The 12229-nt window shown below is 39.3% G+C and overlaps 1 protein-coding gene across 1 annotated transcript in view; it reads left to right on the top strand.

The window, feature by feature from the left end:
- The window catches only part of TBL1XR1 (transducin (beta)-like 1 X-linked receptor 1), a 60761-nt gene extending 49309 nt beyond the window's left edge, over positions 1 to 11452 (top strand). The window contains exons 6-15 of the mRNA XM_009999180.1: positions 163 to 304; positions 606 to 669; positions 771 to 868; positions 2480 to 2540; positions 4771 to 4892; positions 5374 to 5448; positions 7080 to 7207; positions 7385 to 7550; positions 8439 to 8540; positions 10435 to 11452. Of these exons, the coding sequence (XP_009997482.1) occupies positions 163 to 304; positions 606 to 669; positions 771 to 868; positions 2480 to 2540; positions 4771 to 4892; positions 5374 to 5448; positions 7080 to 7207; positions 7385 to 7550; positions 8439 to 8540; positions 10435 to 10461 (985 nt within the window). The 3' untranslated portion in view covers positions 10462 to 11452. The remainder of the gene's footprint in view (positions 1 to 162; positions 305 to 605; positions 670 to 770; positions 869 to 2479; positions 2541 to 4770; positions 4893 to 5373; positions 5449 to 7079; positions 7208 to 7384; positions 7551 to 8438; positions 8541 to 10434) is intronic.
- Positions 11453 to 12229: the final 777 nt, after the last annotated feature.

The raw sequence follows: 12229 nt of genomic DNA, 5'->3' as shown, positions 1-12229 counted from the left end.
TTCCTGCTCTTTGGCATACTTAGGGATGTTGATGGTAATGAGTTAAAATACCTACCCCAAATCCCTCTACCTCAAATGCCACGTTTGCTGCCTTAAAAGGAACGCCTTTTTAAAAGGAATTAATGGAGGGAAAAGGTTGTATTCTCATTAACTGTTCTGTAGATCTGGAGATTCAACAGCACGGATATGGAACCTCAGTGAAAACAGCACGAGTGGCTCCACGCAGCTGGTACTTCGACACTGTATCCGGGAAGGGGGGCAGGATGTACCCAGCAACAAAGACGTGACATCACTGGATTGGAATGTAAGTAGAGATGGCAGAACTCAAAATACTCTGAGAGAATTGTACCTATAATTCTGCACAGTCAAATGTTCAGTGACAGCAGCTGTACATCCCCTGCCGCAGCTCCCAGGGTGTTTCTGGTTTTGAGTTGCATTGTAATTTCTTGTATTGTACTTCAGGCACTTCTTTTTAACAAGTTGTAGTCAATTGAATACATATCATAAATCTTATACAGATGGATTCTACCTGAATTTGCTTTGTGCTCTTTAGCTTTGAGTGATACAATAAAAATAAAGAAATAAAATAACCTTTCTGCTGGCAGAGTGAAGGTACACTTCTAGCAACTGGGTCATACGATGGCTTTGCCAGAATATGGACTAAAGATGGTAAGTGAAATACTTTTAATTTCCAGTATATTTTCCTGTATTGTGGCTCACAGCATAGTTTTTTATTTTTTTAATGTATTTATATCAATATAAATTTTCAGGTAATCTTGCCAGCACCTTAGGGCAACATAAAGGTCCTATATTTGCGTTAAAATGGAACAAGAAAGGAAACTTCATTTTAAGTGCAGGAGTGGACAAGGTGAGATGATCTTTGGTAAAATTAAAATTCTTTCCTTCACCATTATACTTTAACTGTAAACATAATAGCAAAGCTATAGAAAGTAAGCACATTCAACTAAAGGCATGGGATGTAAATATGTATTTAGAAAGAACTTGCTATGCTAGCTTTGGTTCCTTGTGTTTTATAGTAGTTTATTGAGAAACTTTAATTTATTAGATTTCAATGTCCCTGGATCTTTTCCCAATTATGTTGGTTTAAGTTAAATGCAGGAACTTTAACCTTTATAAAACCAAATAATCTAAAATTTAGTGAAGCACTATATGCAAAGTCTCCGAAATAAAACTGTGCTGGAGGAATAGGTGCAGGCTGACTTGAGTATCAGTCAAGCCTGAGAATGACAGAAAATGTTAGAGCTGGAACATAAGAGAAGCCAATATATCTGACTGGGGAGGGGCCACAAGTGTAAAGCCACGAAGCTCATTGTTTAACTGTCTTTTATTTCATGTCTCTAAACAAACTTAAAGACTCACAGTCTTTGAAGTCAAAGCTGTTGTTAGTGTGAAAGATTTTATGAAGATAAGACTTAGGCTGAATTAAAAGAGAAAGAAGAATTTCATTTTTCGTCTGTAACTGGTTCAAGGTGCAGAAGTAAATACAGATTTTCTCTTAGTGACACTGGCAAACTACAAGCCCAGTAAGACCACAGGTCTGCAGTCTTAAAACTGGCATTGTCACTGTAAAGGAGTAGATGTTCTCCTTTATTTTTTTTTCCTACACACATTTAACCTGGTTTGCTTTAGTGGCCAGCTTTATAAAATCTTGTGCTGGAACACAAAGCATGGAAAGGATGGGTTTCTTCTTTTGGCAGCTATGAGGGCTTATGCCAGTTTTTAAATCTTCGTGGAGATAGAAGCCTCATTATTTCAGTCAATAAAACTCTTGCTTTGAAAAATACTCTGCATTAGCAGAAAGATTGACTCAACCTTATGCTTCTTTTCCATAAATAATTTGTGTGGTTAGTTTATGCTTCCACTGAATTCAGTGTCAGAATTTTCATTGATCACTGAGGTAGGTCAGGAATGTTGCCATAGCATATAGTGATGATAAAATACTAATTTTGCCATGTAAGATTTCTTTCATCAGAAAGGTATCAGAAGTATTGGCAGAGAAAAGCTCAGAAATAAATAACACCCTTAAATAAAACCTTTCAGATTCTTAAGTATGAGACTGTTTATATAAAGGTCTCCTTAGGGACAACTGAATATTTGAAATTACAATTTGAATATACAAGTATTTGAAGTTGAAATAGGTGTGTGGAGTAGATCACAAGAATACTAATAGAACTAAGGAGATAAACCAATTTAACTTTGTTTTACAAAAAAGAAAAGCCCAGAATCCCCTCCTTCCCTCCACACCCCAAGATGTGTGCTAAACACCTTTCTAATATTGCAGCATGTGAAAAACCTCCACTGTTTTCTGTATATCTTCTACAGTTTCCCTCAGTACTGAGTTAAACACTAGAAATACATAATTGGGAGCAGGTTTGGGCACTGGGGAGTAGCCTGGGGTAGTCTGATACATGGGAACTTGTACAAGTTTGTTTATTGTTTATTTATATGTTTAATACAGACCACAATTATTTGGGATGCCCACACTGGTGAAGCCAAGCAGCAGTTTCCTTTTCATTCTGGTAAGTCTTAGTTCTGATCATTCAGGATTGTCATCAGAAAAGACCCAAAAAGTGTTATCTATTTAATAAATAAATACACTTGAAATTTATGGAGCTTATTTACACCATTATAAAGTCTCACAGGCAACCTTTGGATACCAACTCCCATATTTGGAGTCTTATGACTAGATAGAATTGTTCTGATTTTGTAACTTTATAACTCACAATTTTACTGCACTTCATCAAAATCATAAGGGATAATCCAAATATGACCGACTTTCTGTAGCACAGTGGCAGACAAATCAAGTGGGTGGGCTGTGAAGGTTTTGTGTTTATCAGCTAAAGACTGCATTTGTCATCTTCCTGTAATCCCAGCTCTGCATCCCATTGTTCTGTGCTGCCTGCTGTGCTGTCCCCAATTTGTTTGGCCACAACCCAGCTGAAAGGCTGTCACTGGCCAGCTGGGATGAGAGGGCAGCCTCTCAGGAGGGCAGACAAATTGCTTTGTGGGCTGCATGCTGTGCAAGCCTGCCAGAATCAGCTGGAAAATAGAATAGAGAGGATGACAAACATGTCATTGAAGAGCCTTTAAGAAATGTGTCTCATTTCCACTTTTTATTCTGCTCACACTGCGTTTTCAGTGGCATGAGAACAATCAAAACCATCAATTTTTTATTTACTCCAAGCAATTCTGTGTGCTATCTGCCATGAATATCTTGGCCTGACCAAATGGAGTATGTCACCCACGATTAAGTTTCAAGTTGCCATACCTTTTAATGCTGAAATTAAAAAAGAAAATAATAATTACCTTTCACTGGCAGCCATGTATAAGCACAAGTGTGGGCTGTTGGTGGAGATGAGCCTGTCTATGACAATGTGTTAAGTTGTGGGACCCTGTTCCTCATGCTGGTTATTGAGATTTATTTTTAGATGACTTAACTACAGCTTGTCACGCTGCACTGTCTTAGAATCATAGAATTGTAGCATCATCAAGGTTGGAAGAGACCTTCAAGATCATCAAGTCCAATCATCCACCCTACAAGCCCTAACCACTAGACCACCTCCTGAAACATCATGTCCACCTGTTTTTTTAACACCTCCAGGGATGATGCCTCCACCACCTCCCTGGGCAGCCTGTTCCAGTGTGTCATCACTCCTTCTATGAAGAAATTTTTCCTAATATCCAATCTGAACCTCCCCTGGCACAACTTGACCCCATTTCTTCTTGTGCTATCACTGGTCACTAGGGAGAAGAGGCCAACACCAACATCACTGCAACCTCCTTTCAGATAGTTGTAGAGAGCAATGATGTCTCCTCTCAGCCTCCTCCAAGCTGAACAGCCTCAGATCCCTCAGCCTCTCCTCATAAGATCTGTTCTCCAGAGTCCTGATCAGCCTAGTTGCTCTTCTCTGCACCTTCTCCAGCACCTCAATGTCCTTCTTGTACTGCAGAGCCCAAAACTGCACACAGTGCTCGAGGTGTGGCCTTACCAAGGCTGAGTAGAGGGGCAAGATCACCTCCTTGGTCCCACTATTCCTGATGCAGGCCAGGATGCTGTTGGCTTTCTTGGCCACCTGGGCGCATGCTGGCTCATGTTCAGCCAGCTGTCAAATCAACACCCCCTGGTCCCTCTCTGCTGGGCAGCTCTCCAGTCACTCCTCCCCAGGCCTGTAGCACTGGCAGGGTTTGTTGTGGCCAAAGTGCAGAACCCAACATTTGGCCTTATTGAAACTCATGCCATTGGCCTTGGTCCATTGGTCAAGCCTGTCCAGGTCCCTCCCTGCCCTCATGCAGATCGACACTCCCACCCAGTTTAGTGTCACCTGCAAACTTAGTGAGACTGCACTCTGCCTCCTCATCCAAATCATCAATAAAAATGTTAAACAGGAGCAGCCCGAGCCCTTGGGACACCACTTGTGACCAGCTTCCAACTGGATTTAGTGCCACTGAACACAGCTCTTTGGACCCAACCATCCAACCAATTTTTTATCCAGAAAAATGTATGCACATCCAAGCCATGAGCAGCCAGCTGCTCTAGGAGAATGCTGTGGGAAACCTTCTACTAAGTTTTGTTTCAATTCTTCATGTAGGACTGGTTTTGTCTGCATTTCTCACTGTTCATAGTGTTTGATTATCTTTAGAACTGCTGTAAGATTAAGGGTTGCTTCCTCTTCTAAGGTTGGTGCACACTAACTTTGCAAGTCAAACTCCTGCAGAACACATGCCTAAATATCTTTCTTTTTCTTTTAGCACCAGCATTAGATGTTGATTGGCAGAGTAACAACACGTTTGCCTCTTGCAGTACAGACATGTGTATTCATGTCTGTAAACTAGGACAAGATAGGCCCATTAAAACCTTCCAGGGTCACACAGTAAGTACTGGAAAATGGGGGGTTACTGTTTGATATTTTTATTAATGAGAGATTGGGAGCTCTGTATATTTGCCAGTCCACAGCACTTCTGTAATGATTGGTCTGGCAACTGGCAGTAAATATGCATAGACTGATAGCTGTAGTTACGGCCATATGGTATAGTCTCTATCATCATTAGAACAATTCTCAATCCCATGTGCAGCTTTTTTTACCAGTGCCAGGATGGCATAGCAGTTGTGAGCTTTAGGAGATAAGGCTTTGCTGTGCATAGCCTGTGTTGTGTAAAGAGCATGTGTGGGAAAATGTGATGAACAGGTAGCAGAAAGTTGTTGTTACTGAAGGCAAAGCTGGGAATGAAAATTAAATGTTAAAATCCTGACAGTTATACAGGTACTCATAACTGCTGTCCAACTTTATCTTTTGTAAGCTGTCATTGTAATGGAATTGAAGACTCCAATTTATTCTCACTGTTCAATTTTAGAATGAAGTAAACGCAATCAAATGGGATCCAACTGGTAATCTTCTGGCATCCTGCTCTGATGATATGACCCTAAAGGTAATGAGAGTTCTGGTACCAGCTCTTGCCTTTGTAGGACACCGGAGTGCTCAGTCCAGCAGTATCACTATACTTGCCATGCTGTCTCATACTTGGTTTTTTTAATTATAACAAGATTAGGCAATCCTAGCAAATCTTTGCTAATCAGAGCCAAGCTTTGGTCCAGGGAACTTGTTAAGGCTGCCACCCTGAAACTTGGAGCCTTATTTATTAGGTGCTTTTAGCTGTTTACAGAATCTGGTCATTAATCATTAAGCTGTCACACTTGATCATTGCTTTTGGTTAAAAGGAAGAGTTGGAATGCATGTTGTGTAACACATACAAGGCTGGGAAACTTGGGGCAAACTTGGGAATGCAGAGGATACTGTAACTTTTGCGTATGGCTTCAAGGTGTATTAGAGATCCACACAAAAATACCACCAGGTTAGGTGGACTACAATAAATTTGTTTGTTGATGTCTGTCAGGCCTGTGCTGTTTCCATGTTAAGATGGTTTTGCATTACTCCCATGCTGCTTCATGTTTAGTGGGTGTTTAGCATTATTTTTGGTAGAGTTTCAGAATGCATTTTTTTATGTTGACAGTGCTGTCCTACTAGTAGCCCTTGGGACAGTTACTTCCATCTAGCTCACTGTTGTCTAATAAGGAAGTGACTGGATGAGTAGCCATTCTGTGCTGGCAATGGAAATTACCTTATCTAAATGTAAAAATGTAAACATGTAAGCATTAAGCCTCCAGCCTAGTGGTAGGTGTCTCAGATTTTTTAGTTAACAGTGTCTAGCACCACTGAAGAGCAATTAATCCTTTCCTAAGTAAAGTGTCCAAGTCAAATGTAATGAGTAAACCCCTGAGAGCATCCCTCATTCTCCACTGGCAATGGATGGAGCAAAAATAGTCAGCTGAAGCTGGATATTTGATACTTAGGCAAAACTCAGGTGAGAAGAATTCCATTGCTCAAGCTGATGCTGCTGCATCTCAATGAGTAAAGAAGTGACGACTGGGAACACGTCACCATTCATGGGCTCAGGCAATTCAGGCCATTAAGCTTCTCAGTTGCTGTTCTGAATTCATGCCAGCATGGAAATAATTTTTTGGTTTTGTTCAGGATTAACTGGAAGACCAGTTGCTTGTAGGTAACACATCACTAGCTGCTTGTGGACCACTTCCTTTTCAATGGCAGTAGGAAGGAATGTCAGGTTTGGATGCATATGGAAGGTGCCTGCTTGTTTTTCTCTCTTGTGCTGCTAAGTTGATATTCTCCAGGCCAGATAATATGGATTCTTTTCATCTGCACTAGTTTTGGGAAGAGAGGCTAGATTTTAATCACATCAATTTAGACTGGAAATAAAATTTCAATTCTGTCTGCACATTGAAAATCAATTTTCCCTTCAGTGAGGCACCAGTTCTGAAAAGGATCATTCATTTAAACCTACATCCTGATTGCATCTTAAATACAATTGGACTTAAACATGCTCCTGTTAGGTTTTTCTAACAAAAAGTGAGCTAACAGCAAATAGTTTGAGTGGCCTGAAAGGTAGCAGTCAGGCTGCAAATAATTAAAAAGGAAGATGTAAAAAATGTTTTAATACAATGTTTTGCTAAATGTCTGTGTTTTCTTCTATTTTTGTCATAGATCTGGAGTATGAAGCAAGACAGTTGTGTCCATGATTTACAAGCACACAACAAAGAAATTTATACTATCAAATGGAGTCCTACAGGACCAGGAACAAATAATCCAAATGCCAATCTTATGTTAGCAAGGTACTATTTAATCCTGTCTTTAAATGCCTGTCCAGCATTAATTTTACTTCACTCTTTATATATAGGTTCACAGAATGTTTTGAAGCATGTAGGATACTTTATCATTTTATGTTTATATTAGATACCAAAATATCTCAAATGGAGATGTAATTAATCTGTGTTTTTTCCCCTTGACAGTGCATCCTTTGATTCCACTGTTAGGTTATGGGATGTAGACAGAGGAATTTGTATTCATACTCTGACAAAACATCAAGAACCCGTGTACAGTGTAGCTTTCAGTCCTGATGGCAGGTACCTGGCCAGCGGCTCCTTTGATAAGTGTGTACACATCTGGAATACACAGGTAGAGATCTTCTGTCTGTTTGGGAGTTTGGGGTTTGGGCTTTTCCATCAGCATCCTGCTGCCCTTGGTTGCTCCATTGTCTTTTGGCCACAAAGAGCTTGGCCTTTGCTAGCACGCTGGTTCACTTTCTCTTTGCTCTAAGGTTACTTCAGTTAATGGTTGTACATTTAATTTCTCTCTTTGAGTGCTTGCCTGCAGTGAAGCAGTAATTACCTTTATATGGTCTTAGCAAAAAAAAAAAATCAACAACACAGAAAACTAACAAAAATCACCACCAAAAAAACCACAACAAACCATATTCAGCAAAGTATCCCCAATAACATAGTTGCATGCAAAATTTTTCTTTACTAAGTCTGAACTTTAAAGTCCTGATAAAACAGGTTTGAGGTGAAAAATGATGGTTGTATGACTGGATGTGGACGTGCAAATCTGATAGCTATTTAATTATATTTCACAGAAAAACAAGAGAGGCTAAAGTGAGAGAAGACAATGGTGATTAAATGTTTCTGCAGAACTTTCTGAGAGGACACTATTACTTGTTTTGTGTTTCTGGTGCAAAAAAGAGCTGATATGAATGAAAGTCTAAAGATCTTGTTAGACAAAATGTCATTGTGGCTACTGGGAATTGGATATTTTATGAAAAGTTTGTTTTAGTCACTGGAATTAGACATGACCATCCCCAGTTTTGCCTGTAAAACACGAGATCAAGATGTGGTAATTGTGGTTGTCACGTCCTTTCACACAGTGCTGAGATTGTCCATGAGTCTCATCTGGACTGTTTCCTCTGAGAATTTAAGCTTGTAAAAGTAGTGGGGAATTTTACATATACAAATTTGACCTGTTTGCATGGATTTTGTTATATTAATTACATCTTGTTTCCCTTTTTAGACAGGTGCCCTAGTTCACAGTTATCGGGGAACAGGAGGGATTTTTGAGGTTTGCTGGAATGCAGCAGGAGACAAAGTTGGAGCAAGTGCTTCAGATGGTTCAGTAAGTGTTGCTTAACTTTTCTGACATTCCAAGAACAAGCATCTTTTGACTAGTGATGAAGGCAAAATTTCCTTCTGTAGCAGAAGCTCAGTGCAGCCAGCTGACATCTAGATTGTCACATACAAGGGTGCTGGAATTTTGAAAGGAGAATGTGTCTGTATTCCAGCTTAATTCATTACTGTTCCAAACCCTTCAAAAATCTCGGAAGGGGAAGATGCCTTTAATTTAAATTTTCTGTGGCTTGCCATGGAAATGTGTTCATTATGGCTGGTCTTTTCATTATAGTCTGGAAACAAGTTCATTTCTTTTGCCCATTTTGGGTGAAAATGTTCAGTGTAGGTAGCATTATTGTAATGCATGAAAGGAATGAAATGTCTCATATTCAACAGGGAGAGCTGCAAAACTAAGTACAAATTTCTGAATCTCATTATTAAAAGGTTCCTAAAAATGACAGGGAAGCATGAAATAAAATAAAATGCTTAACTAATCATGAATGCAGCCTCTATCACCTCATAGTGCTGTGTTGTAGCATCACCTCCTAGCCCTTTTGACATTGCCCTGCAAAGTGTTGAAGTAAGTTATTAACATGCAGTTCTTCATAATGAGTACAATAGTTGTTTTTTTGCTTGTGCCTCCTTTGCCATGGTTTTAAAAGAAAGGAGAGCCTAAGGAAAAGCAAAATTGGAATAAACTGGGGGTGATAAAGGAATTGTATTTTGAAGTGCTGTAGCTTAAAGTAAGAATCGTCAGCAAAAAGCAATCCTAGTGACTTTGTAGTCCAGAGTCCCAGGCATTTTCTTAGCCTGGGTGCCAAAGTGTTCTCCTGTCCTGCCTGCTCCAGTGCTGCTAAGGGAGATGACTGTGTTAGAAGTCAGAAAATAGGAAGTTCTGACTTTTAAGTAGACTACACTCTGGAATATTAATTATGATTGGTCTTTCAGATGATTTTTGGCTTGTAGGTATAGATGGTATCATAAAAGTGTCATGTTGTTTTACATTGTTTGCTATCAAAAGCCCTCCTCAATCCCCTTAATTTTAAATATACTTACAGTTCATAATAACTAAGCAAATAGAGGCACATCTGAACTGTTGGATGACTAAATGCATAGCTTTTATGTGATTATTTTTACTAGTAAATGTTTGTATCTGAAAGATGCTCTGATAGTAATTAATGAAGCAGCAGTACCCTTAGCAGGGTGCTCATAACTGAAGTGCTCACCTGGAGATTTCCCTACCTCCCCATTGTTAAGAGGTACAAGACAAAACTTCCACAATCTGTTTCACAGAATCACAGAATGTTAGTGGTTGGAAAGGACCTGTGGAGACCATCTAGTCTAACCCCCATGCTAGAGCAGGATCCCCTAGAGCAGATTACACAGGAACACATCCAGGCGGGTTTTTAACATCCCCAGGGAGGGAGACTCCACAACCTCCCTGGGCAGCCTGTCCCAGTGCTCTGTTACCCTCAGAGTAAAAATGTATTTTCTTATATTTAGGTTAAACCTTCTGTGTACAAGTTTGTGCCCATTGCCCCTTGTTTTGTCACTGGACACCACTGAGAAGAGGCTGACCCCATCCTTCCAACACCCACCTTTTAGATATTTGTAAGCACTGATGAGATCCCCCCTCAGCCTCCTTTTCTCCAAGCTAAACAGCCCCAGCTCTCTCAGCCTTTCCTCATACGGTAGATTCTCCAGATCCTTAATCATCTTAGTGGCCTGTGCTGGACTCTCTCCAGTAGTTCCTTGTCCTTCTTGAACTGGGGAACCTAGCACTGGACACGGTACTGAGGGTTTTAAGTTTTGCAAGTTTTTCTGAGCCATTTCACACAGAAGTGTGTACATGTGGGCTGGTGTGCCATGGCTGTCTGTGTACATCTTTCTTTCTCTTGCAGGTTTGTGTATTAGACCTACGGAAATAGCGCTACTAGTTGGAAGCCATGGACCGACTATGAATGTGTACATAGCCAAAATGACTGTCCCTGACCCATGTACTGCTATAGTCCCAATTGAACCATGGCCAGTCCACTACAGCCAAACACAGAAGAAATATATACATATACTGTATATAACAAAAAAAAAAAAAAAGAAAGAAAAAGGAAAAAAAAAAATTTACACCCTGAAGAGGATGACAGAGTTTTGTCACAGCTTGTGAATCCTGTTCACCAAGTGCTGGAATCTGCTGTGCCCCAAAATAACATTTAAAGGTTTTGGATATGAAAACCAGAAGAGAGAGAGAGAGAGAGAGAGAAATATACCATGTACAAGAGCAGACCCATATACATACCAACTTCAGAAGATACTAATGGCAGCCTTCATTACCCCTTCCCCCCTTCAAATCCATTTTGACAATGGGTTTGTAGGGTATTTTTGTTTTCCTTCTCAGTAGTTGAGCAGTTTGTGTGTACAGAGAAAATGGACTTACAGAAATCTGCAGCAGTAGTTTTTTCTTTGCTTTTAAACATTGGGTTTTCTGTTTTGTTTTGGTTAAGTTTATGGATGCATGAAGTAAGGGAGTGAATTAGTTTCTTGTTTATGTTTGTGTTTTTTTTTCACCTTGGAAAACAATGTTTCTTTGAAGCATATTTTAATGCATTCTTTGAAGACGTAAATTGAACCTGATAATGTTTGGTACATTTTGTGGCTCCCAGAGCACAATTTTGTGAACAGAGGGAAGGTGGAAAAGGGATTATGGAGAGAGAAGAAAAAAAAAAGAGTTCTTTTGAGGCATGATATTTCATGTCCTGCTCATCTATGAAGTGCGACAGTAATGGGTATAATGCTATGTTTTATTTTCTGGTGACATGGCTGAAATGCAGTAGTTTCTTATTTGGGACATAATTCTGCCAAACTGAAGAACAGAAGGGCACAAAATGACAGAAAATAAAAATACAGGGATGCAAAAAAAAAAAAAAAGAAGAGGAAAAATTGCATCTTCTGTTGCTTTAAGACCATAGCTAAAATATGGTTAAATTGTGCACTATTGTGAAAAGGAGCAAAGTATAGCTGGGGGATTGTTTTTAAGAGGTTAAGATCTTTCTGGACAAGGGTTCATGCCACAGCTTCTCTGAGAGTTGCCCATCATTATTTGTAGGAGCTTAGATGTATAGTTGTAACCAAACTCCAGTATTAAAAGTATCTCATGTAATTTTTCTTTATTAAAATAAAATCTTTGGCATATATTTGATAACACTGCCATTAAGAGGCAAAATGTTTACTACCTTAGATTTAAAACAAAAAATCTTAAACAGAGGACTTGCTTCAAGTTTATTTTAATAGCAGTGATTCAGCTTATTTAAAAGATGAATACTTGCACTAATTCCCCTGCTGCTCCAGTCCTGCAGTTTATTGTATCTTGTGACTACATTTTTTTCCAAATATAGGGTAGATGTAAGCTGCTATTTTTTTAATAATCACTACTATATGTGTCTTTTACTCTGTTTACAATATCAAGTATTTTTCTTACAATGACAGATGTATATGGCAAACCTTTTTCTGCTCATGTGTTTAAAAGTGCTCTGATAGTGACTTTATTTGTAAATGACAGCATGAGGTTGTGTTTACATGTACGTGTCGTCGAAAAGGTTGCATCACGTCTTGCATAAAATTCCAAGAGTGTAAATTTATAAAAAGAGAGGTTGTCAAATTTATGTCACAGGCCTTTTACTTAAAGAATGGTTTCTATTACAG

This window comes from Chaetura pelagica, unplaced genomic scaffold (genome assembly GCF_000747805.2).
Source record: "Chaetura pelagica isolate M959 unplaced genomic scaffold, ChaPel_1.0 scaffold20, whole genome shotgun sequence".
NCBI classification, from domain to species: domain Eukaryota; kingdom Metazoa; phylum Chordata; class Aves; order Apodiformes; family Apodidae; genus Chaetura; species Chaetura pelagica.
This window is presented reverse-complemented; position numbering and strand designations above follow the sequence as displayed.